This window comes from Eschrichtius robustus, chromosome 2 (assembly GCF_028021215.1).
Source record: "Eschrichtius robustus isolate mEscRob2 chromosome 2, mEscRob2.pri, whole genome shotgun sequence".
Lineage (NCBI taxonomy): Eukaryota > Metazoa > Chordata > Mammalia > Artiodactyla > Eschrichtiidae > Eschrichtius > Eschrichtius robustus.
In genome coordinates, this window is record NC_090825.1 from 55,118,350 (window position 1) to 55,146,296 (window position 27,947).

The following is a 27,947-nucleotide window of genomic DNA, read 5'->3' on the forward strand; positions in this document are numbered from 1 at the left end:
ATGAAGCATCGGTGCTCAGTGGGCGGAAGTGGCTGTGGGAGGCTTTAAGGTGCTTTAAATTCTTGGGAGTTCCCCCCCTTTCAGTTGGAGTCGAGCTCAGCGCGACAGATGGCTGTGGACGTGAAGTCGCGAGCAAAGCGTTATGAAAAACTGGACTTCCTCGGGGAGGGACAGGTGGGATTCTCGGGCGGGGCTCGGAGGGCCCTGAGCGGGGAACGCCTGGCCGCCTCACACCGTCGCGGGTTTTCTTGTGGAAGCCAGGGGACGGGCCACGCTACTCGTTCTGCTTGCGGGAGGCTGCCCAGATCCCTCCCTCGGCCCCTCTGTCCACCCTGGACATGAGACCTTGAGCGGCCTCCTCCGAAGAATAGACTGGAACGGAACGTGGACGGCCCCACCACGTTTCAAGCCGCCGCGAGTTTTTTTCCAAGAACCCTGGGTTCCTTGCCTCCCCAAATCGAAAAAAATTAAAAGGCAAACACAAACCAAAAAAACTCTCACCAACTTAACTTTATTCCTCTTCTTCTCTCTAGTTTGCCACGGTTTACAAGGCCAGAGACAAGAACACCAACCAAATTGTCGCCATTAAAAAAGTGAGTTGCAGTTTGTTTTTCCTTGAGTCTCCTTGAAGATTGTGTATATGGGAGCTGGCGCCTGGCCGTTTTACTTCTCTTGACCGTGCTCTGCTAGTGAGGAGTTACTTAGGTCATTTTCAAAGAAACTAGAATTTCTCAGTGTCTTGTGTTACAAGGTGGAACTCGTGTTGAACTTGTGTTTCGTTGCATTCATTGAAATTGAAATGAAGAGGAAGCTGTGTGTTATGATTGTTCTGTAAACGCAGACATTGGCAAAGGGGACAAATACTGCTCGTCTGTTGGGTCCTCAGAACACCTGACCTTTCCAGGTCCCTATTTCTGCCTCACCTGCATCCACTTTGTATATCTGTATTTCCTGAGTACAGGTTTACCATGAAAGGCTTTTGCCAGCATTAATGACATTGCTGTGGTGCGGGGTTTTTTTTTAGTGGTGTCAGTAGCTTTTTTACTCGCATTCATTCAAGAAACTTCGGTCGTATTTAGCTAACTTTCTATATACCAAGCATTTTCACCCTCGTTTTTTCGTTTAATCCTCGTAAGAGCCCATGAAGTAGGTAAAGTATCTCTATTTTACACTTGAGGTGGCTGAAGCTGAGAGAGATTAGGTGACTCATCAAGATGGCACAGATAGTAATTGCTAGAGCCGGGATTTAGATCCAGGTGTCCTGCTCCCAGGTTGATTGCCTTTTCCCATACTACGGAAATCAGTAACCTTCTCAAGAGAAGCTTGGTTTCTTCACACCTCAGGCCTGTTGGTGGCTTAGGTGACCACCTTCCTTATTATTCCTGTTGGCTGCTTTGAATCTTTCTCCTTGAAAATCCCTAATTCCTTTGAAGCATATCCCTCTCATACTCTTAACACCTGCTTCCCACTCTTCCTTTCCACAATTATTCCTGCCATTGTTATCTTTTTTACTTTTTCTGACGTGTCTCATCTCCTTTTCCAGTTTATGTTCTATAAACCAATGCCATAGCTACTCCCTTGTGAAACCCTTAACTTTGTTAATTCTTTCTAAAGTTATTTTTCTGATTCTACCCCTGGTTCACGTTATTCTAGCCACACTGACCTTTCTGTCCCTTGAATACATTAAATTCATCCCAGTCCCAGTATCATTGCATTTGCTCTGCCTTCTGGTTAGTATATTTTTACTCGAAAACTTGAGTAATCATGTAATCAGGAATCATGACTGATTCCTTATCATTTAGATCTCAGTCAAATATCTCCTGTACATACATGCCTTTGCTGGTCATTCTAGCTAAAACAGGTGTGCCTCCCTTCTTACCTGGTGTTCTTTGCATATTTCTCTATTATTATTTCATAGTGTTTATCAAAATCTAAAATCTTTTACCTATGAGTTTATTTTCTATTTACTACCACTTGAATTATATTTAGGACTGTGTCTAGTACATTTGCAGGTACTCATTAAAAATGTATTGACTGACTGATATAGTCTCTTCAAATTGGTATAATCTCATTGAATTCTGTGGTTTTCTGAAAATCCTAGTGGGTTTTCTTGTTTGCTTACTTTTATCATAAACTAGGATTTAGAATTCATCCTATTTCTCAGTGATAGACTTGTACCCCTTGAAAGTGACTCATAATGGAATATTCTTTTTTTTTTTTTTTTAATTATTTATTTATTTATTTATTTTATGGCTGTGTTGGGTCTTTGTTTCTGTGCGAGGGCTTTCTCCAGTTGTGGCAAGTGGAGGCCACTCTTCATCGCGGTGCGCAGGCTTCTCACTATCGCGGCCTCTCTTGTTGCGGAGCACAGGCTCCAGATGCGCAGGCTCAGTAATTGTGGCTCACGGGCTTAGTTGCTCCGCGGCATGTGAGATCTTCCCAGACCAGGGCTCGAACCCGCGTCCCCTGCATTGGCAGGCAGATTCTCAACCACTGCGCCACCAGAGAAGCCCTGGAATATTCTTTTACATTTAATTTTTATTTCAAATAGTACATCTTTGTGGTTTTATGCAATATAACCTTTATATAAATGAATATATAACCTTTAAAAATTGTGAATCACTATGTTGTACACCTGAAACTTATATAATAGTGTATATCAACTGTACCTCAAAAAAAAAAAGAAGCAGAAATATTTCTCCTTCTACCAAACCAGTTATTTCTCAAAACATTTTTTTTAAAAAAGTCAGTTACTAGGCCAAGCATGCCTGTCTCCTCTACCCCTGGTTTTCACTCCTTGGAGCAATCACTTTCAACTCCAAAACTGTTTTCTGTGCTATTTACATACATTTCTTTAGATAGTATGCTTATCATTATTTCATGAGTGGTCTCTTTCCCTAGTTTTAGGCATTTTCTATACTTCATACTGTAAACATTGGCGATTTGGTGCTTGTGCACCTTCCTCTCCCAACACTCAATTTCTACTCCCACTCATTTACTGACATGTTTAATTTTACCAAAAAAATGAATAATAAGCTATGTATTCTGTATTCTTTTGCCTATTGTATTTTGGACTTTTAAGACATCATTAATCTACCTTATCCTTTTTAAACAATTGTATTGAATTTATGTTTCCCAATTTATTTAACCAGTCCCCTATGGTAGTTTTTTGGAGCCTTTCTCATTTTTCAGTATTTGTTTTGTGTATCTCAACAATATATATAATATTGCATACTTCTAAACTCTTTCTCTCCCTACACACACACAGGCACGCGTGCACGCGATATTCTTCTGCAGCTTGTTTTTCTGAATCAGTATTATTTCTGAAATCTTCCAGATGGATACATGTAGATCTGGTTTATTCATGCTCATCAATGATTAGATTCTATTATGTGGCTACACTAAAATTGGTCTATCCAAACTCTTGTTGATAAACATTTAAGCTTTTTTTTTTAATGTTTTACTTTTATACAGTCCTTCTACAGACACTCTTATACATATGTGAGTTTCTCTAGAGAATGTATCTTTAGTTGAAACCAATTATGAATTGTTGCTGCATAGAGAATACACAGCAACGTTGCCAGATATTGTCAAATTGCTCTCCAAAATGGTGGGATAAGTTTAACATCCCACCACATTCTCACCATCTTTGTATTGTCAGACTTTACAACAGTTGTCAATTAGATGGATCAAAAATGGTATATGGTTGTTTTTTCAATTAACATTTCTCTGATTACCAGCGAGGTTGATCATCTTTTCCTAGGTTTATTGGCTTTCTAGACTTTTTCTGTTAGGTTGCCTACCTTTTTTTCTTTCCTGTTGATTTGGTGGCGAATTTCTTATATATTCTGGATACCGATCCTTTATCAGAAATATGCACTGAAGATACCCTCGTTGCTGTAAACAATCAATAACCGATCTATAATAAGAATAGAAGAGTATTATTCAAACCAAACTGAGGATTATAGCCCAGAAGACAGTCTGTCAGATAGCTCTGAGGAACTGTTCTGAAGAAGTATGGTTTTCAGCATAGTTTATATCTTGTCAGAACAGAAAACACAGAAAACATCAAGCATGACAGGGTACATTCCTTCAAAGTTTCAAAAAAAAAAAAAAAAAAGATCAGCCGAAGACAGATCACCGAGTACACAGTGAGTCAGTATGGCCTTGGCTCCTGGGAAGGGAGCCTTATCATCAAAGGAGTACTACTACTGAAGTCCCTGGAAGGGAGGCATTTATCCCTATCTTCAAAATGGACATTCTTTACTTCGGGACAATGCACCCTTTTTTTAATCAATGGTTAAAAGCAGATGTACAATGTGTGTTTGATAGACCACAAAACAGGCTGTTCTAGTTAGCAAAAAGTTTGTTAAATCATGTATAAGCCAAAATGACTTCTCCATACTTCAGTATGTAAAAATTTTTTCCATCATCATCTCCCAGTCTTTGGCTGGGCTTTTAGTTGATTTATGGTATGTTTTGAGGCACAGATATTTAAAATTTTAATCTGGTTAAATTTGTCCATTTTTTTCCTTTATTGGTTCCCTTTTTTGTGTGCTTCCCTACCTCCAGGTTATAAAGAATTCTACTATATTTTCGTCTAAAAATTTTTAAGTATTGCTTTTCACATTTAGGTCTTCATTCCATTTGGAATTAAATTTTCTTTGTTGTGTAGTATGGGGATCCCATATTTTTTCCCCAGCTCTCTCAACACTATTGATAGTATATCCTTTTCCTGGTGAGTTGTAATGCCAAGTTCCAGTTTCTACTTGGATCTGTTTCTGGGCACACTATTCTTTTTTACTGGTTGACTTTTTTTTTCCCCCATCCCTGCTCCAATACAATAAGTCTATAAATACTATTGCCTTATAAAGTCTTGAAGTCTGGTAAGTTCCACATAGCTGTTTTTCTTCAAAATTATCTTGGCTTACTCTATGGGTCAACTGAGAAATTTGAAACAGCTCAGGAGAATTTGAATATGAACTAGTTATTATATGCTACTATGGCATTATTATTAATTTTGTTAGGTATGAGAATGGCATTATAGTTATGTAAGAAAATGTCCACGTTTTAGAGGTGCCTACTTAAAGAGTATAGGGATGAAATAACATGAAGTCTGGGACTTGAAAAAGTGTATATTGTAGCCAACAGAAAGGGGAGGATGAATGAATTAAGTATGGCAAAATGTTGGTAATTATTGAATCTGGGTGATGAAGTAGATGGCTTCATGAAACTAGTCTATTTTGTATTGTGTTTAGAAAATGTAATAATGTTTTAAATTATCTGTTCTTAGCTCCTTACTTTTCCATATAAAGTTTAGAATCCATTTGTCAATGTCCTTGAAAAATGCTGTTGTACTTTACATTTAGTTCCATTAAAGAGAATTGACATATTTGACATATTTATGATATTGAGTCTTTCTATCCATGAACATGCTATCTATGTTTATTTTGATCTCATTTCTTAAGCATGTTTTAAGAGTGCTTTATAGTGTTCATGGAAAGCTTCATACATCTCTTGTTGGCTTTATTCCTAAGTGCCTTATATTTTTTGGTGCTATAATAAATAGCCTACCTTTAAATTAAAAGTTCTGTTTGTAGTATATAGGTGGGGGATATTTTTAAAAGTAGAATAGTTGATTTTTTGGAGTAGGATTTTTTTTTTTTGTATTCTTGGTTACATTGTCATTGTATAAAGTAGTTAGCTCTTGTTCTTTAACCTGGTACTTGGTTTTGTGTAAGACTGAACCTATTAATGCAGTTTGATGTGCTTATTCACAGTAACAACAGTATAACCATTTTCTATATCCATCGCAATTTGTAATTTTTCTTTTTGGAAAATGTGGTCCCTGGGAGCATATTATTGGACACATTAAGCATCTTATTTTATGTGTTACGTATTTCCTCCCAAGTAGTCTAACTTGAAGTGCTCATTTTGTTTATTAGCCTCTATGCGTTTAATTATTTGTTCATTTAATCTAACAAAGATGTGTAATTCAAAACTTAAGGGGAAAGAAATGATAGGTACTTGATCCTTTCTTATATTGTTAATTTTGCCTTTCTGATTCATGATTCCCACTCCCTTCTTGCCTACTAATACTAGCTACATATGAGTTGCTATGTTTTTTTTAAAAAATTAATTAATTAATTAATTAATTTATTTTTGGCTGCGTTGGGTCTTTGTTTCTGTGAGGGCTTTCTCTAGTTGCGGCAAGCGGGGGCCGCTCTTCATCGCGGTGCGCGGGCCTCTCACTATCGTGGCCTCTCTTGTTGCGGAGCACAGGCTCCAGAAGCGCAGGCTCAGTAGTTGTGGCTCACGGGCCTAGTTGCTCCGCGGCATGCGGGATCTTCCCAGACCAGGGCTCAAACCCGTGTCCCCTGCATTAGCAGGCAGATTCTCAACCACTGCGCCACCAGGGAAGCCTGCTATGTATTTTTGCTATAAATTTTTTTTTTAAGAATTTTTAAAAATTTTAATTAATTAATTTATTTTTGGCTGCTTTGGGTCTTTGTTGCTGTGTGTGGGCTTTCTCTAGTTGTGGCAAGCGGGGGCAACTCTTTGTTGCGGTACGTGGGCTTCTCATTGCAGTGGCTTCTCTTGTCGTGGAGCACGGGCTCTTGGTGCGCGGGCTTCGGTAGTTGTGGCACGTGGGCTCAGTAGTTGTGGCTCACGGGCTCTAGAGCGCAGGCTCAATAGTTGCGGCGCACGGGCTTAGTTGCTTCGCGGCATGTGAGATCTTCCTGAAACAGGGCTCAAACCCGTGTCCCCTGCATTGGCAGGTGGATTCTTAACCACTGCGCCACCAGCGAAGTCCTTGAAGTGTTTATATATATGCATTGGTCTAAATAATTTAACATATTTCTAATGTGTTTGTTTTTTCCTCTGCCAGATCAAACTTGGACATAGATCAGAAGCTAAAGATGGTAAGTAACTTATTTCATGTAATCTGACAGAACAGGAAAGGTTCGTATTCTCAGTGAGGAAGAGAACAAAGTATTAATTAAAGTTAACAATGGTTCTGGATAGAGTTATTGCAGGGTCCCAGAAGAGTAAAGATAGACTCAGGATAGAGATAGGATATTTGTGATTTTCACCATTTGGGTGTTCAGAAGAATATTCAAGTCACCTAAGTAGATGGAAGACAGCAAGGTTATTAGTGACTTGTCTTGATGTCTTCATTACTGCTCTAGGTGTTGTTACAAGCCATTGTTTCTTCTTCTTCTGAGCTTCTGATTACTTTGAAAATTCAGGACTCATGGAATTATACAAAGCTTACTATAGAATAAATGTATGGGGGTGGGAAGATTTTTTTTATCCCTTCTTCCAAAGCCTTATTTGCTAGAGTGCTAAGTCCTATTTAGTCATCAAGAAATAGTTCCTATATAAAGGATCCATCATCTCTGTAATAACTAGTACCAGATTTTATTTTAAACGTTGAGTTCCATCCTTCACATTGGGCAAGATGGTATCTAATCACTAGTTTGCTGTTAGCTTAAAGAATCTGCCACTGATATTCATAAGGCAAGAGAAGGGAGCCATTAACTTCTCACCTATATGCTACACACTTGTGTACATGTTTTTCCAGCAGTCTTCAGATCTGATATCTCACTGATAAAGTGAATACTTTTTTCACCATTTATCATAGTCTGTGCTAAGCTATTTTAAAAATAAAGCAATATAAAAAGGAAACGGGTATGTCATAAAAATTGTTATTTTTTTTCCTGAGGAATAGTCATCGCTATTTCGTCAGACTGACCTTTCCCAAAAAATACGTTTACAAGAAGGTTTGAGATTTCAGAATTATTTTTCACTTTTTTCTTTGCCTTTTTATGTAGGTATAAATAGAACAGCTTTAAGAGAGATAAAATTATTACAGGAGCTAAGTCATCCAAATATAATTGGTGTGAGTATGATCTAAGTTGTTTCTGGGATTTGGGACCCTGCCTTTCCTGAATGTGGTAGATGTTGATTGAAGGCTCAGCATGATAAGTTGTTCTAGATGAGCCTTGCAAAAAGGCTGAAATTTATTTTCTATCCTAATTGTTCTTGTAGGCAGTGTCTTAAAAACTATACAACTGATTAAATAAATATTGGCATGCAGGCTAATTTTGTCAGAGATCATTTTGAAGCCTAGAGAGCTCTATCATGTGTAAGACCTTTAGCAAGTTCCCTTGAACTCTGTGCCATAGTCCCTACCTCATAGCGTTGTTATGAGACTAGCTCACTGAATACACGTAAAGTACCTGGGATAGTGCCTGGCATAGAGAACACGCTCATTCAATGAATGATAGCTGCTGATGCTATTTGTAGGATATTCTTAAGTACCAAGTTTGGGAATTTTTCTAAATTGGAGACTTAAATGAGGTTTTCATTAATTCATATCTTTATTATAACTCCAAAATTTGGAGGGAGAGGTTAAGTATTTAGTGATTTTTTTTTAATAGTAAGGTAATATCTTGTGCTTCAAAGTACTAATTTCTAGCCAAAAAAAAGGATAAATATTAAATTTAATAAAATTATTTAAACTTTACAGAGAATTATCAACAATCCAAATGCTTGTTTAAGTTTTTTAAAATTACTTCAGTTGGTATAATACTGTCAAGTGTTTAATAGAGAATCACATGTTGATTTTTTTTTAATTTTGCTTTGCAGCTCCTTGATGCTTTTGGACATAAATCTAATATTAGCCTTGTCTTTGATTTTATGGAAACTGACCTAGAGGTAAGATTAAAATTCCTGGAGGAATTTTTTTTCTCTATTTATCAAAAGAGAATTTAAATGTTTATTTTCTACCTTTGAAGATACTGGCAGTCAAAAGAATGCTTAATTTTGTTGAAATCTAGATGTGTTCTCAAGTCAAAGATCTTCTGAATCATTTAGCCATATTCCCAGGGTTAAATACAAGAGTTGGATTTCAATAACATTGTGTCTACCAAGTTCCCAATACCTTATTGACATTACTTTTTAGAAAAATGAGTGTTTGGCTTTGGAGGATTTGGAACTTCTTTGTGATATTATCACAGAATATCCTTTTGAAAGCCAGGTTTCTTTTTGAGAAAAATAAGATTTTATGCTTTTCATTAATATTAATTGAATCTCAATAATGGACATTCCAAGGATGTGGAACAAGTGGAATTCTCATACACTGCTGCTGAGAATGCAAAGTGATGCAGCCACTTTGGAAAACAGTTAGGCAGTTTCTTATACAATTAAATATACACTTAAGGTACAATCTAGTAAATACCACCTCTACGTATTTATTTATCCAAGAGAAACAAAAACATGACTACACAGATGTTTAGCTTTATTTGTCACTACCCAAACTGGAAACAATCCAAATAGCTTTCATTAAGTGAATGTATAATCATAAAGTGGAATACTATTTGAGAATAAAAAGAAACAAACTACTAACATATGCAACAGTATAGGTGAATCTCAAATACATTATACTAAATGAAAGAAGCCAGGCTCAAAAAGCTATTGATATTATATGATTCCATGTATGATTTTTTGGAAAAGGCAAAATTAAAGGAACAGAAATCAGATCAGTGGTTGCCTGGGTTGGGAATCGAGGGGAGGATTGAGTAGAGTGGCCTGGGGAGAGTTTAGGGGGTTATGAAGCTATGTCTTAATTATGGTAGTGGTTACACAACTGGATGTGTTTGTTAAAATTCATAGAACTGTGAGATTAAAAGGGTATATTTTACCTATTTTAAAAAAAAGAAAATGTGAATTTTTAGCTCATATAACGAAAAGTCTAGGAATAAACTGACTGACTTGAGGCATAGTTCACAAATAATGCTAACGTAACACAGTCTTTCACTTTAACTCAGTGTTTTCTTCTCTGTTGCCTTGTTCATGGGTAGAATTTCTCAATATAGTGGCTCAGGCACTTGCAGGCTTCTATCCTTAGAGTTTAAAAATCCCTGAGGAAAGAAAGTGCTTTGTTCCCTTTGATTCTAGCACAAGTATTTGCCTTGGCTTGGCTCACATATCCATCCCTGAGCTAGTTTGGAAAGCAGGCTGCAGTGTGGTGACTGACCATGCCTGGGTCGTGTGTCTACCTCTGAAGGCTACAGGTAGTGCACAGTCCTGTTTTAACCACGTGGACTAAGCTGGGAACAGATGGAGTGTTGAATGCTGTTGTCAGAAGGGGCTGTGTATCTGGGGGCAAGTGAAAACAACAGATGTTTGCTACACGGATGCCTAAAAACAAAGCAGTAGGACATAAAGCATAAAGCACTGCTTTCTTTCCAAACCAAAGATACTTTCCCTAACCGTATAATTGGAGGTTCTGTCAGTACTTCCTAAGGAGAGTTAGGCAATCTCTCTTGAGATTCTCCTCTATGAATAAATCCATTTTATGTCTGTAAATGATTTTATATAGTAGAGTCCATTTGGAATAATGAAGCGTACCTGTATACTGTATGCCTGCTTTACAGGTTATAATAAAAGATAACAGTCTTGTGCTGACACCATCACACATCAAAGCCTACATGTTGATGACTCTTCAAGGATTAGAATATTTACATCAACATTGGATTCTACATAGGGTAAGGTTTTTAACCAAGTAGTATTGCTTCTTCACGTTGTAGTCAGACTTTATGTAGCCAATTTATTACACAAAAGGTCTGAATATGTAAATTGTTACAAGATAGAGCTGGGCCATTTTATCCAACCTTCTTCCTCTGTGTGCTCCCTTCAGTTCCACGACGTGGTGCTGTGAGGACTCTGAATTACTGTGTGAAATTTAGAAATGGAAGAGACCTAGTCCTTCGTGTTTTTCATAGTTGAAAAGCTAAGTTGCTGACCAAAGTTACATATTTTTTTTCAAGGTCAGCGGCTGACAACTGACAACAGTATTAGAACCTAGACATTTTGGCTTGAAGTCCAGTGTTCTTTGTGCTATACTGTTGTAATGGGAAAAAAATAAACAAAACCAAAAACAGTGGGAGTCTGGATTAAATTATGCAATGCAAAAATACCTTTGGAAAAGTATTTCTAGTAGCTCTAAAATTCTAGGAAATAATGAAATGAAATTTCTGAAATGGCTGAGTCATTGTTAGGAGCATTCAGCTACTAGAACAAGGCTGATAATTTAGATAGGTAGATGTTCGTAGGCACCCTATTTAGATGAAATAGCTAAAAATATATAAGTTATAGTTAGTAATTCTCATACTTACACTTGGAATCCCTTTTAGGTTATTGCTAATATATTTTTAGCATAGATTGTGAAGACTGTATTCCTCATCCTTATAAATGCCTAATATTTTTATTTACTGAAGTTCATATATAGTGGGGGTTTTTTTGTTTGTTTGTTTTTGTTTTGTTTTTGGCCTCGTGGCTTGTGGGATCTTAGTTCCCCGACCAGGGATTGAACTCGGGCCCTCAGCAGTGAGAGTGCAGAGTCCCTAACCTCTGAACCGCCAGGGAATTCCCCATATATATTGTTACTAAATTAAATAGCAGCAGCTATTTATTGAGTGCTTACTATGAGCCAGTCACTACACTTGGGTTTTTATAGGAAATATTAAATTTAATCCTCACAGCAAACCTGTGAAGTAGGTAAATTGAAGTTCAGTGAAATTAAGTATCTTGACCCAATGTCTCACTAAGTAATATGGCCAATCTTATTTTGCTTTGTAGGATTTTTTGTCAATAAAAATAATATTGGTGGTTGTTTAGATTTGGGGTGTTAGCCCATTTCTGCTAAGTTTAAATTTAAGCCAACTAAATGTATCATTGTGATATTCTTCTCCACCCTGCTTACTTGTTTGTTTAAAACCTCCATTATATAGGACCTAAAACCAAACAACTTGTTGCTAGATGAAAATGGAGTTCTAAAACTGGCAGATTTTGGCCTGGCCAAATCATTTGGGAGCCCCAATAGAGCTTATACACATCAGGTTGTAACCAGGTAAGGATTCCTTAACTAACTGAAACCTTATATTGTGTAGGATATACACAAATGATTGTGATTACACAAATGAGCATTTGTCTTCTCTGAAATTTTGGCAGAGTTCAGGGATTACTATTGATATTTTATTAAAAATATAGCCCTTTTTTATATTATGTATGTCTTACCACGGTGAAAAAAATATACAACCCTTCTTTCAAACGGAGTTGAATTTAACTCAGTCCTCAGAAATTTACCAAGTTATTTTTGGGACTAATTTATACTTCTTATACAGTTTAGTTAGGTAGGTTGGAACTGTAGTGCCTATTCCTGTACATAAGCACGTGATTTGGGGGGCCTGTGTTTATTTTATTGGTCAGTCTTGGTTCCACATTTTATATCATTCAGTGTGAATGAAAATTCTCTAAACAAAGCAGTGCATTTTTATTTGGGTTTTGCATATTATTAGTTGCTTCCATTTTCTGTTTATACTTTTTATGTATAAAAACTAAAAATCACATTAAATAGATAGGGATGGTAGATTTTATCTTGTCAGGATGACATTTGTTAATTTCTCTGACTCTTTTAAGGATCTGAGAAGATCATCAGATTCTCTGTCCTTTTAAATTACTTTGTCACCTTCCTCCAGATAGATCTCACTGAGTGTCAATCACCTGAGCCCTGAGTAAAAAGTAAGGGATATAAGTAGTTGTTCATGTAATTTCTGGAAAGATTAAGCCCATCATTCAGGAACACTGGGGACTCAGGAAAACAGGGACCCACATACATGAGTATTGTGTGCCACTGCTTTTCATCTACCCGTTTCTCATACTTTCTCTTCTTGCAAATCAAATGCTACTAATAGGTCAAATTAACGTGAGCACTGAGAATTAACAATTTAGATAACCTAGACAAGAGCAGTTTTGGTGGAGTGGTGGGATGAAAGCCTGACTGAAATGGGTTTAAGAGGATGAGAGAAGAGGAAATGGAGACAGTAAAAACAGACAACCAGAGAATGAGGGGTAACTGTTAGGGGAAGTAGGGTCCAAAGGAGTTTTTGTTTTTTGTTTCTTTATATTTTAGTTTATTTTTTAAGGCTAGAAAAAATAATGGTATGTTTGACATTGATGTTAAAAATCTAGTAAGAACAAAAAGTTGATGTAGGAGAAAGAGGAGAGAATTGCAGGAGCAATATCCTTGAAAATAGGCAGGAGAGTGGGGTGTCAGTGCCCAAGCTGAGGGATTGACTTTAAAAACAATCAAGGATAGTTCATCTGTAGTTATGGATGGGAAGGCGGATTGTGAGAATACAAATGACTGAAGGTGAGTCTGTAGAAATTTTTTTTCATTACTTGCATTATTTCAGTGAATTAGGAAGTAAGGTCATCAGCTGAGAGGAAGGATGGTGTTGAGGGTTCCTGGAGAAAGAAGGTGTTACTCATCTCAAAGTGGGAGAGTGAATGGACTAAGGGTGTATGTAATTTCCTGGCAGCAATATGGAACTTGTTGGTTTTATAGCCTATTTTTCTTGAGTTAATATATCCATAAAAGTGCATTTCATCAGCAGATGATGTTTTGCTGAGGAGTCTTCTCTAAGAAATACTTTAATTCCATCCTAAAATGACAGTATTTCTTTTTGTTCTTCAGGTGGTATCGGGCCCCTGAGCTACTATTTGGAGCTAGAATGTATGGTGTAGGCGTGGACATGTGGGCTGTTGGCTGTATATTAGCAGAGTTGCTCCTAAGGGTAAGTCTGGAATTGATGTACACACTTCAGTATTGTTATAGGAATTTGTTTTTATAATTTGTGTAATAATTATCTTCCCAGAGGTAATTCCCAGAGAGGAGTACCATCCTTAAAACAAAAAGCCAACAAACAGGTTAATAAAAAAAAAAAAAACCTCTGCCAAGTACAACCTTTTTATTAATGCTAATGCGAGATGAGATCTCCCACTTAGGACAATAAAGGTTTTATTATAGATCATTCTGTGTTCTGAAATGTAACTATAATAAAACTCATTGGGTTGTAATATGGTACTATCTCTACAGTAACTAAAAGTGTTAGGATAAGCTTCTGGACTTCTGGTACTTTTTTGTTTGGGCTGTTTAAAAGTACACTTTAAGAGATATGTAGGGCTTCCCTGGTGGCGCAGTGGTTGGGAGTCTGCCTGCCAGCGCAGGGGACACGGGTTTGAGCCCTGGTCTGGGAAGATCCCACATGCCGCGGAGCAACTAGGCCCGTGAGCCACAACTACTGAGCCTGCGCGTCTGGAGCCTGTGCTCCGCAACAAGAGAGGCCGCGATAGAGGCCCGCGCACCGCGATGAAGAGTGGCCCCCGCTCGCTGCAACTGGAGAAAGCCCTCGCACAGAAACGAAGACCCAACACAGCCAAAAATAAATAAATAAATAAATAAATAAAGAGATATGTAATACCAACCACTGCAGATGCAACTCTGCATAACTTTAAATATTGTGTGAGAGGAGCATTTTAGTTCTGTTCAAGCAGAGCAGACGTGGTGGTCCTATAGCATTTCTCAAACTGAGACCATCTTACAATGAAACATCCTCTCCCTTCCCTCACTGTAGAGAAAGATGCCAACTTGGTAAGTTTTCTTTAGCTATGAAGTTTAGTTTAGCCCTTCTCGATGATGAAGGCAGAAGAATATTGGGAAATCACACTGAGGCTGAGTTTTTTTTCTTCTTACATTCCAGATTCCAGCCTCTACTCCCCCTCTCCTCAAGCCATGTGTATTTAAAGAAGTGTGAACCCAAAACACAAAAATACAGCTATTTATTTCCTTGAACACAGAAAATAGCTTCTGTACGCCAGAGAGAAGATACCTTCTTAAATGTCTTTTTTAGTTTAGTGTGAGTTCTGTGCATCATTTTGAGATGCTCACCCTTCTGAATGCTTGTAGAAGAAACCCTCACATTTAGGCTTGAAGATGATATAAATAATCCCTGTGCTAGTAATGGGTCCTCTGAATCACCTGGTGTGACAACTCTGCTACTCACAAAAACAGAGTTTACTGGAAGGGTACATTTGAGAATCTGTTAACTCTCAAAAGCCCAGTTCATTCATGACCAAGACAGAAACAGAATTCCATAGCCCCTAGTGTTACGACTGATCATTCCATTTAGAAAGAAAGGAGAGAGAGACAGCAGTTGAGAATAGATGGGCTAGAAATTGTGGACCTGGTTGAAGTCATAGTTGGAGTCTTACTAACCATTGGCATTGTTGTTGGAATTATTATTAAGGTTATGAAGGAGTTGACAGGCAGCCCTATTTGGTGAAGAATTGTACCATTTTGCCATATATTTTTCCTACACAATTAAAGAAAAATGCTTCCTATTTTAAACTGTCTCTGCTCATTTGAAAATATCCATGGAAATGCTGTCCACACAGTTCTAAATCTGTGGTGAGATTCTGCAGTCCAAATAGATAATAGTTGAAAGCCAGGGTAGTTCAGAAGATTTGCTAATATAAGCGTTTAACTTTTTTAAAGTGTTGTCTTTTTCTATATAAATTTTATAAAAGGTTTAATAACTAGAAAACAGGAGCAATAATAAGTAAGCCTATATCCAACCAAAGTAGTCTATATAGTTTAAAACATTTTAGAAGCAAATTGGTCTGCATTCTGACCTCTGAAAAGGAATTGAGAAATATACTAGTGGAGTATTATGTCACTAAATAACACAAATCTACTTTTTAATTTATGATATGTTTATGTTCTTTTTTCTTAATCATGTTATGAGACGTAGTGATTAATAGAAAATCTAAACTTGGATATTACCTACTGAGCAAATGCCACTATCTGGTCTAGATAGTTTCAAAGATAACCATTTTAGTTTGTAAATAAGAAGTAGTTTGGGGGAGACACTTTATGCTTTATAGGAAGGTCACTGGGCATCCTACTGGCCTGCATTAGAGCATTCCCTAGAGATGATGTGGTGATACAAAGATTTGATCAACCAGCAGCTGCCTGCCATACTCTTACTTCATCCAAATGGTGAGTTCCAGAGCTAATGGCTTGGCCTGTGGTTGACCTTCAGCCCTCTGACATTCCAGTACTTCAGTTTGGCTGTATCAGCTCAGAACAGAGCTTCCATCAGTTTTTGCATAGGCTTCTGGATGCACATGGGTGTTAGAGGCTATAGGATATCAGATGTTCAAGAACGTTATTGTTCATGCCTATTGCATAAAAAAACTTGCTGATTTTCTGATATTTGGTTTGTGATCCCTGCCTCTCTATGAAGACATGAGAAAGAAAAAATAGATTTCTGCAATGTCATTGTTCTTAAAAAGATGAATCTCAACACAATTTTAAAAGAGAAGTCATACTGAAAAGAACCAGAGAGAAGTCCCTCTTGTGTTCTGGTACTGTTGAACTCAGTACTTCTCTTCCTTTTAGGATTAATTGGACTCTTTTTCCTAAAACTGAAAAGTTTTCATTCATATGCTTAGTCACAATTGTATTGATTAAATTCTGTTGTCCTCTAAGAAGCTGTTATAGAACAGGATAAAAGAACAATAAAGGGCTTCCTTGGTGGCGCAGTGGTTGAGAATCCACCTGCCAATGCAGGGGACACGGGTTTGAGCCCTGGTCCGGGAAGATCCTACATGCTGCAGAGCAGCTAAGCCAGTGCACCACAACTACTGAGCCTGCGCTCTAGAGCCTGCGAGCCACAACTACTGAGCCCATGCGCCTAGGGCCCATGCTCCACAACAAGAGAAGCCACCGCAATGAGAGGCCCACGCACCGCAACGAAGAGTAGCCCCTGCTCACCGCAACTAGAGAAAGCCTGTGCGCAGCAACGAAGACCCAATGCAGTCAAAAATAAACAAACAAATAAATAAATAAATATAAAAATACTGACTAGGACCTGGGAGGCCAAATCATAAAAAAAAAAAAAAGATTTATTTATTATTTATTTATTTTATTTATTTTTGGCCGCGTTGGGTCTTAGTTGCAGCATGCAGGATCTTCGTTGAGGCGTGTGGGATCTCTCATTGTGGCGCGCAGGCTTCTCTCTAGTTGTGGCGTGAGGGTTTTCTCTTCTCTAGTTGTGGCGCACAGGCTCCAGGGCACGTGGGCTCTGTAGTTGTGGCACATGGGTTCCAGAGTGCATGGACTCTGTAGTTTGCTGCATGCGGGCTCTCTACTTGAGGCATGCAAGCTCAGTAGTTGCGGCACGCGGGCTTAGTTTCCCTGCAGCATGTGGGATCTTAGTTCCCTGACCAGGCGTCGAACCATCGTCCCCTGCATTGTAAGGCAGATTCTTTACCACTGGACCACCAGGGAAGTCCCAGACAGTGGATTTTTTTAGTCAACATTGCATTGATGCTTAATACAATGAAGACATTTTAAAATAAAGTGATAATTATATCTTAAGGATTTTTAAGATGGCAAGGCAAAAATCTCCCCCGCTCAGAAATTATCTCTAAAAAGAAACAAATATAAATGTTTGAAATTAGGAGGTGCCTATAACACTATGCCAGAGGATATGAAACCAGAAATGAAGAAGGCTAAAAGTCTTCAGAAACGGATACCAACTGAAGGCAAATTTTGTTTCTCACACAGAATCCTGGAGTTGCTTAGCAGTGAGAGGCACCAGTGATCATTGATGGCAATAATGAGGTGCAGGACTAAAAACAGAAGGGTTGGTTGAAAAACCTGTATATTGAGCACTTAATACCAAGGTCCCCAACACAACCAGGTTACTTTCCTTCCCCCAGCTATACTTCCCCCTGACTTATTCCTCCACCAGGGAAAGGTTTATTCTCCAAAGAAACTGAAACAGGAATCTTTAGACATGGGCATCCTTAGACACAGTGGAGGATGGGGGTGAGATGCCAGGGTGAAAACACACAGATTACATGAAAGTCTGTACACTAAACAGTAAAACCTCCAACTTATTTCCCTGTTCAGCTCCCAGAACCCTGGCTGCCAGTGTAAAAATCATTTTAACTCAAGTAAAAGATTAGAGGATCCTTCGCTGGAAGAACTGGACGGTCCCAGAGAATAGACCCATCGGTAACTGGCATTAAGCTACCTGTCCAATCTTTCTAGATAAAGGCCATGAGTTAACAAGCTCTTTTCATAGATAGAATGCTTTGAATCAGCTTTTTTAGTACTTTACCTTTAAATATGAATGGTTAGCCAGTGATCAGATAATTATCAAGGATTTTCAGGTATTTAATGACTGCTTCCAACATGTAAGGATCACCAGATAATTGGCAAGGATCATCAGATATTTGATGAAAGCGTCCAACATGAATGACAAACTGAAACAAACTAAAAAAGAAACTTGGAAAAAATAGAAACTATCAGGTAGCAGAAGAAAATTCATCTTCGCCTCCCCACCCACACCAAATCTTCAGAGAACTGAGAGCATATACTGCATACATAAAACAAGAACATGATGCTCTTTTACTAAAGGAACAATCAAAGAATAAAGTATACTTGAAATTTTTCAAATAGGATAACTAAAAGCAAACAAAAATACTAGAAAAGTAAGCTAAAGAACTCTTTCATTAAATAGAACCAAAAGATAAAAGAGATGGACTGTAGTAGGGAAAAGATAAGGAAATTAGGAGATTGATCCAGGAGTGATCTTAGAATATAGCAAAGGAGAAGAAAGAAAATCGAGGGTAGGAAATTCATAAGAAAATAGCACAGCATTGATGGATGTGAATAGGTTGGAAGTGCCATAAAGATTCTGCACAATGAATGAAAGAAGACCCATGCCCAGACACATTGTGAAATTTCAGAATACCAGGGGATTCTTAATTAAAAGCCTTTATTTCCACAGAGAGACAAAACATGAAAAGCTTACACAGAAACCAAAATAAAGGATTAGGGAAAAGATGGCATCAGACTTCTCAAAAGCAACATTGGAAGACAACAGAACACATTGTGAGGGATCCAAAGTCCACACATGAGGCAGCTCATTTTAATTTAAATTTCTTATATCGGACAAAAACAGCCATCCTTAAAATCTGGTTAAATTGCAAGCTTGCTCACAAAACTAAGGCTATGATGATGAGTGTCCCTGTCTTCAGATCTCATAGTACAATTTACGTTGGTGGTTTGCAAAGTAGCAGAAAATCCTTTGAGGTATAAGAAGAAAATGTGAACATGTCTAAAAAGATTTATGGGGACTTCCCTGGTGGTCCAGTGGTTAAGAATCCGCTTTCCAGTGCAGGGGATGTGGGTTCGATCCCTGGTCAGGGGAACTAAGATCCCACATGCTGCAGGGCAACTAAGCCCGCGTGCCGCAACTACAGAGCCCATGTGCCGCAACTAAGACCCGACAGCCAAAAATAAATAAATATTAAAAAAAAAAAGATTTATGAAATGTTATTTAATATCTCTTCTAGTTTCTAGTTTATTCACATTTAATATACATAATAGCACACTATTATAAATATATAATTTAAATAGGGGTTGTGTTAAGTCTGGGTCCAATCAGAATATAGAAACCACACATTAATTTGAAAAGGGAAGTTTAATATAAAGAATTATTAACTATGACAAGAGGTTGTAGTAATGAGGGATTGACTAGCAAAAAGTAAAGAGAACTCTAAAGAATATAGGAATAGCAGATATAAGGAGCAGTCACCCTTATACCTAGGGGTAACCCTAGGACTAAGGACAGAGCACCCAATGAGAGGACACCCAGGGCTGAGATCTAGACCTCTTGAAGAGGGCACAGTGTGGCTCACTGGTTGGCAGAGAAGCTGCTCTAGAGCTGTGCTGAACTTGCTGGAAATCTGTCCTCTTGGATGCTGAGGAAAGTGTTCAGGGCATTTCAGGTGCTGAGGAAAGCATTTCTCTAGAGGCACCCTGCTACAAAACCATCTGCAGGGCGTTCTAGAGGGAAGCTGCTGGCCTCTGTGCACTGTTGGGGCTGAACACTGGAGAAACTGGCCACACTTCAGGAACCTGGTACTGACTCTAGAAGCTGAGAGTGGTGCAGGAGTCTGCCAGGCAAGCCGACTGGAACCAGGAAGCAAAACTTTTCTTCCTGTGATGTCTCTCCAGCATTCTCTACTGACAAAGCTTCACTTGGCAAAGGAAAAATATTTAAAGGGCCCAGATCCATTTTTACGGAGAGTCAAAAGGGTGAATTTGGAATATATTGATAACTGGCAGAGGTGTTTTTGTTATGTTTTGTTGCTGGTAGAGGTCCACAGTAATAAAAATGTTGAAGACTTGGTACTTAATTTCATGTCTTCCCAGTGATTCTATAAACTTTTTCATTGCCTTTAACAGTGCCAAAGGCCTCTTACTCACAGAGTAGAGAAAACACCTTTTTTTTTTTTTCCTGTATACTTACATGTCTGAGAATGAATTGGAAAATAATGTCTTTGTGTAGCAAAGATTTTGATCATTTCTTATCAGCTTACTGATGTTTAACTTATAATTATTTATCCTCTTAAAGTTGGCCAGGGGCTTCCCTGGTGGCGCAGTGGTTGAGAGTCTGCCTGCCAATGCAGGGGACACGGGTTCGAGCCCTGGTCTGGGAAGATCCCATATGCCATGGAGCAGCTAGGCCCGTGAGCCACAAACTACTGAGCCTGCACGTCTGGAGCCTGTGCTCCGCAACAAGAAAGGCTGTGATAGTGAGAGGCCCGCGCACCGCGATGAAGAGTGGCCCCCACTTGCCGCAACTAGAGAAAGCCCTCGCACAGAAACGAGGACCCAACACAGCCATAAATAAATAAATGAATGAATGAATGAATGAATAAATGAGTTCCTTTTTTAAAAAAAAAAAGTTGGCCAGTATACCTCTTCAAAGAAAGAATTTGCCAAGAGATTGTTTAAATAATATTGGAATAGAGATGTGTTCTCTTGCCTCCCAGCCTTTGCACCTGCCCTTTTGTTAGGATAGTTTTCTTCTTCCATCTTAGACTTTTCTTCCGGCAACTCTCATTTTTATCTGTCAACTTTCATGGCCACTTCCTGTAGGAAGCCTTCCCTCACCTGTCCAGAGTGGGTTAGGTGCTGTTCCCGTATGGGCTAGGATCCTATCCTGTGCTCTCACTGAACACATCATCTTGTAAATGCCACTTTACTGGTATCATCGTTGTTCACCATGTCCACCCCAGGGGAGAGCAGGGACTGTCTTGTTCCCTTGTTTAAATGCCTAGGGCTTAGCACAGTGCCTCTTACATGGTAAGTGTTTATTAAAGATGTGAGGCGTGAATCACATGGACAGTGTGGTACTCTTTACTTGGATAGCAATGGCAGGATCTAATGCCGTATCCAGTATGCCTCAGACTAAATTTTTGTTATAGTTTAGTGTTTCTTATTAAATTAAATTTATAGTATTATTTGTGTAACAGCTATCAAAAACCATCTTGAAGTGGCTGCCTCTCACTTTCTTTCAGGTTCCTTTTTTGCCAGGAGATTCAGACCTTGATCAACTAACAAGAATATTTGAAACTTTGGGCACACCAACTGAAGAGCAGTGGCCTGTAAGCCTTCATACATGTTCTTTGAAATTCAGTTAGAATTCTGTATAGTGTATAACGTGAATATTACTTAAAGAAATGTACTAATTGTCTTAATTTATTAGTAATATATACTCATTGCAAAAGTTATACAAAGTAAAAGTTAAAATTATGATATACCATCCAGCCTTCTATATACTTATAGCCCTCCCCCATCCCAGTAATTCCCATTCCAGGGTTAATCACTTTTATTTTGTTATAAAGCCTTGCCATGGGGATGCACACACAAACACATACACACATATAGACATATAGAGTTGCTTTTTCTTTTGCTTTTTAGCAAAAATGGGATCACACCATACAAATTTTTTTTGCAACCAACTTGCTTTTTATTTAATATTATTGACCTTTTCCTTTTTAAGCCATATAATATTTAATTTTATGGATGTTCCATGTTAGTTTATCAATATCTTGATGGATTTGGATGTATTTATTGAATTTTCGCTAACACAATCAAGATTTTTTAGTATTATAATTTTGTTGTTGTTGTTGGCCACGCTGCATGGCTTGCGGGATCTCAACTCCCCAACCAGGGATTGAACCTGGGCCACAGCAGTGGAAGCCCAGAATCCTAACCACTAGGCCACCAGGGAACTCCCTATTATTTATTTTTAAACCATTACATGTCTGTAAAAGAGAAATACTAAATCTGTGATAAAATTTAAAACAATATAAATTGCTAAATTTTATATATTACAGTTCAGTGAAATTCTCACTTGTTTATTCTTTTTTCTTATTTATGTATGTATGTATGTATGGCTGTGTTGGGTCTTCATTGCTGTGCGCAGGCTAGTTGTGGCGAGCGGGGGCTACTCTTCGTTGCGGTGTGCGGGCTTCTCATTGCGGTGGCTTCTCTCGTGGAGCACAGGTTCTAGGCATGCCGGCTCAGTAGTTGTGGCTTACAGGCTTAGTTGCTCTGCGGTATGTGAGATCTTCCTGGACCAGGGATTGAACCCATGTCCCCTGCATTGGCAGGCGGATTCTTAACCACTGCACCACCAGGGAAGTCCCCATTTGTTCATTCTTAAATTATAATTGAAGACCTTTTTATTTTCCTTTCTGTTATAGCCTCATCTTCTGGGGAAAAAATAAATACTAGAAAAGAGAAATTTTGATCAGTCTCTTTATCTTCTGGTTAAAACTGTAATGAAATTATCTGAAACTGAAATTTAGGAGTTTCTTTTGTGCTGTTACTTCCTCAACTTTCTAACAAAGTTGGCTGTATGTTCTAATTGTGTAACATGCTCTCATAGCTTTCATTTATTGAACACTTACTGTATGCCATTAATGGTAGGGTTTCATAAATTATATTTAATTCTCCCAGCAATCCTATTAAGGTAGGTACTGTTATTCCCATTTTACAGATGAGACAACTGAGGTTTAGTGAGGTTAAGTAACTTGCCTGAAGCTACCCAGTGTCAGAGCTAGGACTGCAGTCTGGGTCTTAGTGACTCCAGAGCCATGTTCATAATATTTATTCTGTACTATTTGACATGATTTTCTAAATAATAGTTGCTTACTGATGTTTTCCATGGATTTTTAAAAATTCTTATTTTGATTTACATGCAGAAGGAAATAATACAGATATATCCCTTGCACCCTTTACCCAGCTTCCCACAGTGGTAACATCTTGCAAAGTTAGGATAAAAATCACAACCAGCATGCTGACATTGATACAGTTAATATACAGGACATCACCACAAAGAGCCCTTTTACAGTCATACCCACTTTCATTCCACTCCTACCCCTTCCTTAACCTCTGGTAATCACTAATATGTTCTCCATTTTTATAACTTTGTCATTTCAAGAATGTTATAAATGGAGTCATATAATATGTAAGCTTTAGGGATTGATTTTTTTTTCACATTCAACATAATTCTCTGGCGATTCATCCAGATTGTTGTGTGTATCAATAAGTCGTTCCTTTTTATTGATGAGTGATATGAATGTACCACAGTTCGTCTTAACTGTTCACTCATTGAAGCGTATCTGCATTGTTTCCAGTTTGGGGCTATTACAAATAAAACTATTATAAACATGCATGTACAAGGGAATTCCCTGGTGGTCCAGTGGTTAGAACTCTGTACTCTCACTGCCGAGGGCCCAGGTTCCATCCCTGGTCGGGGAACTAACATCCCACAAGCTGCACGGCCAAAAAAAAAAAAAATGCACATACAGGCTTTTGTGTAAGCATAAGCATTTATTTCTACGGGACAGATGACCAGGAGTGCAGTTGCTGAGTCATGGGTTGCACATTTAGCTTAAGAAACTGCCAAACTGCTTTCCAAAGGGGCTGTACCATTTTCTGTTCCCACCAGCAATATATGAGTAATCCATTTTCTCTGCATCCTCTCTAGCATTTGGTGTTGTCATTTTTTACTTTAAGCATTCTGAGGGATTTTCTCTTCCCTAATGACTAATGAATGGTGTTGAATATCTTTTCATGTACTTATTTGTCATCTGTATAGCTTTAATGAAATGTCTTTTCATGTCTTTTCCTTGTTTTTTAATTGGATTGTTTGTACTTTGGCTGAGTATTGAGCACTTTATATATTTGAGATACTCGTCCTTTGATTGTATATGTGGTTTGCAAATTTTCTCTTACACTGTAGTTTGTCTTTTCATCCTCTTCACAGTGTTTCCAGAGTAAAAGTTTTTAATTTTGATCAAGTCTGTTTTTATCAGTTTTTCTTTTTATGAATAATGCTTTTGATGTCAAGTCAAAGAACTCTTGTCCTAACAAAAAGATATTCCTGATGATTTTCTTTTTCCTGTAAGTTTCATAGTTTTACATTTAACATTTAAGTCTGTGATCCTTTTTGAGTTAATTTTTATATGAGGTGTGAGATTAAAAATGTCTTTGGAGGGGATGGTGCTGTTTATGATACCTCTCCCTCTGCCAATACCACAGTCTTAATTAAGTAGCTATATATTAAGTCTTGATATCAGGTAGACTGATTCCTCCCACTTCTGTTCTTTTTCAAAGTTGTTTTAGCTATTTTAGTTCTTTTTCCTTTCCATATAAATTTTAGAATAACCTGTCTATATCTTTAATAATTTTGCCAGAATTTTGGTAAGAATTGCATTAAACCTGTATACCAATTTGAGGAGAATAGACATCCTTATGGTGTTGAATCTTCCAATACACGAACATGATAGGTCTCACCATTTATTTAGAGCTTTGATTTATTTCATCAGTGTTGTATAGCTTTCAGTATATGAGTCCTACACATGTTTTGTTAGATTTTCACCAGAGCAGTCCGTCATTATTTTTGAGTGATTCTAAATGGCATTGTTTTTCATTTCAGTGTCCACATGTTCTTTGCTAGTATGGAGAACTACTGTTGATTTTTTTATGTTTACCTTCCTGTAACCTTGTTTGCTCACTAGTTGTAGGAGTTTTTTAATAGATTTCTTGAGATTTTCTACATAGATCCTCATATCATCCGTATGACAGTTCTATTTATTCATTTGAGATCTACATGCCTTTCAATCCTTTACTTAAGTTTGAATTATAAAAATATTTTTACAGGACATGTGTAGTCTTCCAGATTTCGTGACATTTAAGAGTTTCCCTGGAATCCCGTTACAGCATATCTTCATTGCAGCAGGAGATGACTTGCTAGATCTTATACAAGGCTTATTCTTATTTAATCCGTGTACTCGAATTACAGCCACACAGGTATTTTAGCATATCTTTAGAATTTCTTAAGATTTTCTAACATTCTTTAAATACTGAAAAGATGTGTTTCTGTTTTGTTGTAAGGAGTAACAAATTTTATTTTTTCCCTAAGCTACAAGCACTGTTCAGACTGGTATTAAATTATATGATGCACACAAGTACAGGAGGGTTTATTCTTGCTTAAAAACATATAAATACATTTCTATTTCATAATTAATTTGCTTTCAAATAGTTCACTAGAGAGGAAAAAAAAGGTTTTTGTATTTGTTACAGCACTGGTATATTTCAGTTAAACTCGTATGTATTAACTAAAATTCTGTGCTAAAATCAATGCCAAAAGTGTTTTGTTTTTTCCCCATAAAATGCAGTTCAAATATGCATTCTGGTCATTGTCACAGTCAGAAAGTGATAATAGGGAGAAAATGGTATAGTCTGATACAACTGTATACTTATAAGAGATTGAAAGGTATTCTAAACAGAAAAACACTGAAACTGAGTTATTTAAAGGAAATAAGACTCAAACTCAAGAAAAATGTGGAAGACCAAGAATATCTGCTCTTACAAAAGAAGAGAGAAATGTTATCCAATACAAAAATATAAGACCTATAGATTTGAAAAGGTTTTTTTTCTTTGTTTTAAAAACAAGCACACAAAACTGGGGCAGGGACAGGCAATGCAAAAACGCAACACGGTACAATGATTTGCCTTCATAAAGGAAGAGACCAATTGAAATGTCACAAATCTTCATATCTCACAAAACATATTAATGTACAATATATGAGGGATACAAAGTGGATTTTTTTTCACTTAAGTTTATTGCAGACTACCAAATCATTGTTTAATGCATTTGCTTGTACAAGCCTTCTCTTTGTAGCAGTACATGCCACATTAATACATATATACTAAATATTTTACCATTGGAATTACTCTTCTAATTTCAAACAAGTAACTCATTTTTACCTTTTCACTCATGCATATAATGCATATTATCTCCATCATAAGAAACTTGAGACCAGGTCAGATTATCTAGAAAGTTGTTTTTATTAATAGTAAAACTCAAAATATATAGAAAAATACTAGTTGTGATGACTTATTGGGGTTGTATTTTGATAGAATGAATTTCTTTAATGGGTTTTGGCTTGTAGATATCTAAAAGTTGGAATGAGATACTCTTCTTAGATCTCTATGTAGCTCAAAATTAGTTTAATTTACTTATGGAACTGCTATGATTTGGAAGTAATATTTTATAAATGCAACTCTTCTGAAGTAAGAAATCTCTAAATTATTACTGCAAATAATATGTTGGCAAGTAGGGGAAGGTATGCTTGACAAATTTATATGACTTCTTTTTGTTCATAAGAGAATTATCCAAAAGGAAATACCTTTAATTATTGTGGCTATTGAACGGTACTGTGATGCAGATAAAGTATGAACTTGACAACTTTTTCATCTAGAATAAAACTGTTTTTATTGGAATTTTGGAACTAAGTAAAAATATCGTATTATAGAACATTGGACTGGTAGTAAATAGAAGTAACCTTGGGCAAGTCCTTACAAGTAAAATTTCTATTAATTTGTAGTGGATTGTTGGATTTTAATCCATTGTTTCCAACCTATCGCATCTTTTTAAAAGCTTTATTTTTAAGAATTTATGTGATTTGGAATTTGAATACATATAGATGTGACAAATAAACTTGGAAGTTCTTTTTAAGCAAGTCTCTGTGTTTTGAACTACAGAGACTGTAATGTGTAGAGAGATGAATTTTACAATATCTTACTAAGGATATTTTGTACTTAGTATAGGCTATTTAATTGTGGAAAAATTTGAAGGTAGTGTCTTTTTCTTATAGTAATGGAATTATCAGTCAATCTTAGGCTGCTAGATGTTTATTTGTAGTAATCTGCGTGTCCAAATACTTGAAATTAAGTTTGCTTGGGGAGGGGGTGTATTCACATAGTATTTTTAATGCTCCTTACAATTTTGGAGGTTAGCTTTTCTTAAACACAGTTCAGATATTCACTTAAAACCTTACTTTCTCTGGTATCTTTTCTTCTGAAAGGCATTGAAAACTAAGTATTTCAGTAATCGGCCAGGGCCAACACCTGGATGTCAGCTGCCAAGACCAAACTGTCCAGTGGATGCTTTAAAGGAGCAGTCCAATCCAGCCATGGCAACAAAACGGAAGAGAACAGAGGCCTTGGAACAAGGTAAAACTCTCATTTTCACAAGAAATGAATTCAGAAAACTCCAGATAGCTAATATATAGCTAGTGACTGAAGGGCAGCTAAGAAATGTAGACTGTGAGCTGTTTACTTGTATAAATTTAAATTGGATAAAATGGAGTGTAATGTTTTAGCTATGTTTACTTCCATTGAGAATACTTACATCATGCTTTTTAAAAGGACATGGGCACTTTTGCGTATACCTCAGAGTTACAAGTACTACTATCCATGTGCACCCTACTCTTTTCATAAATTCCTACTGGTACACTGTATGCTTAATGTTTAACTAGTGCTATTGGAAAATCAAAGCGAGTAAAAATAGAGGTAGTTGGAATGCAATGACTAGTTAAAATTGCTATAAGATTAAATGTAAACAACCTCATTTTTCCCCCCAGGAGGATTACCCAAGAAGCTAATTTTTTAGTTACAGAGAACACTGGACAGTATTCTACTACTGAAGGAGATAGTGAAAAAGGCAAAATAGTAAACATTAATAAATGCTTTAAAAGAAATTTGTAAATATTCTATACATGTAAAATATGTAAAACTGGGTTATTTTATTAAATGTATTTTAAAACAAACTTAATTCTGATTTTTCTGATTAGAGTGCAACAGTAAGATAAGTTTA

The 27,947-nt window shown here is 37.2% G+C and overlaps 1 protein-coding gene across 4 annotated transcripts; it reads left to right on the plus strand.

The window, feature by feature from the left end:
- CDK7 (cyclin dependent kinase 7) lies at positions 1-27,900 on the plus strand. Of its 4 annotated transcripts, none has more exons than XM_068535451.1 (12): positions 1-174; positions 534-593; positions 6,890-6,923; positions 7,836-7,903; positions 8,653-8,721; positions 10,443-10,553; positions 11,799-11,917; positions 13,544-13,643; positions 21,292-21,378; positions 24,947-25,096; positions 27,157-27,304; positions 27,715-27,900. In XM_068535451.1, exons 1-12 carry the CDS (start codon positions 109-111, stop codon positions 27,741-27,743), a joined length of 1,041 nt encoding a protein of 346 aa, XP_068391552.1. In that variant the 5' UTR covers positions 1-108; the 3' UTR covers positions 27,744-27,900. The 4 variants fall into 4 exon arrangements, with proteins under 4 accessions (XP_068391552.1, XP_068391553.1, XP_068391555.1 ...); XM_068535453.1 differs by having other exon boundaries at positions 29-49; XM_068535452.1 differs by lacking the exon at positions 21,292-21,378.
- Positions 27,901-27,947: the final 47 nt, after the last annotated feature.

Coding starts and splice junctions, on each gene's coding strand:
- CDK7 (XM_068535451.1), top strand. CDS start 109: ATGGCTGTGGACGTGAAGTCGCGAGCAAAGCGTTATGAAAAACTGGAC. Junction 594..6,889: donor AAATTGTCGCCATTAAAAAA/GTGAGTTGCAGT, acceptor TTCCTCTGCCAG/ATCAAACTTGGACATAGATC. Junction 13,644..21,291: donor TAGCAGAGTTGCTCCTAAGG/GTAAGTCTGGAA, acceptor ACTTTCTTTCAG/GTTCCTTTTTTGCCAGGAGA.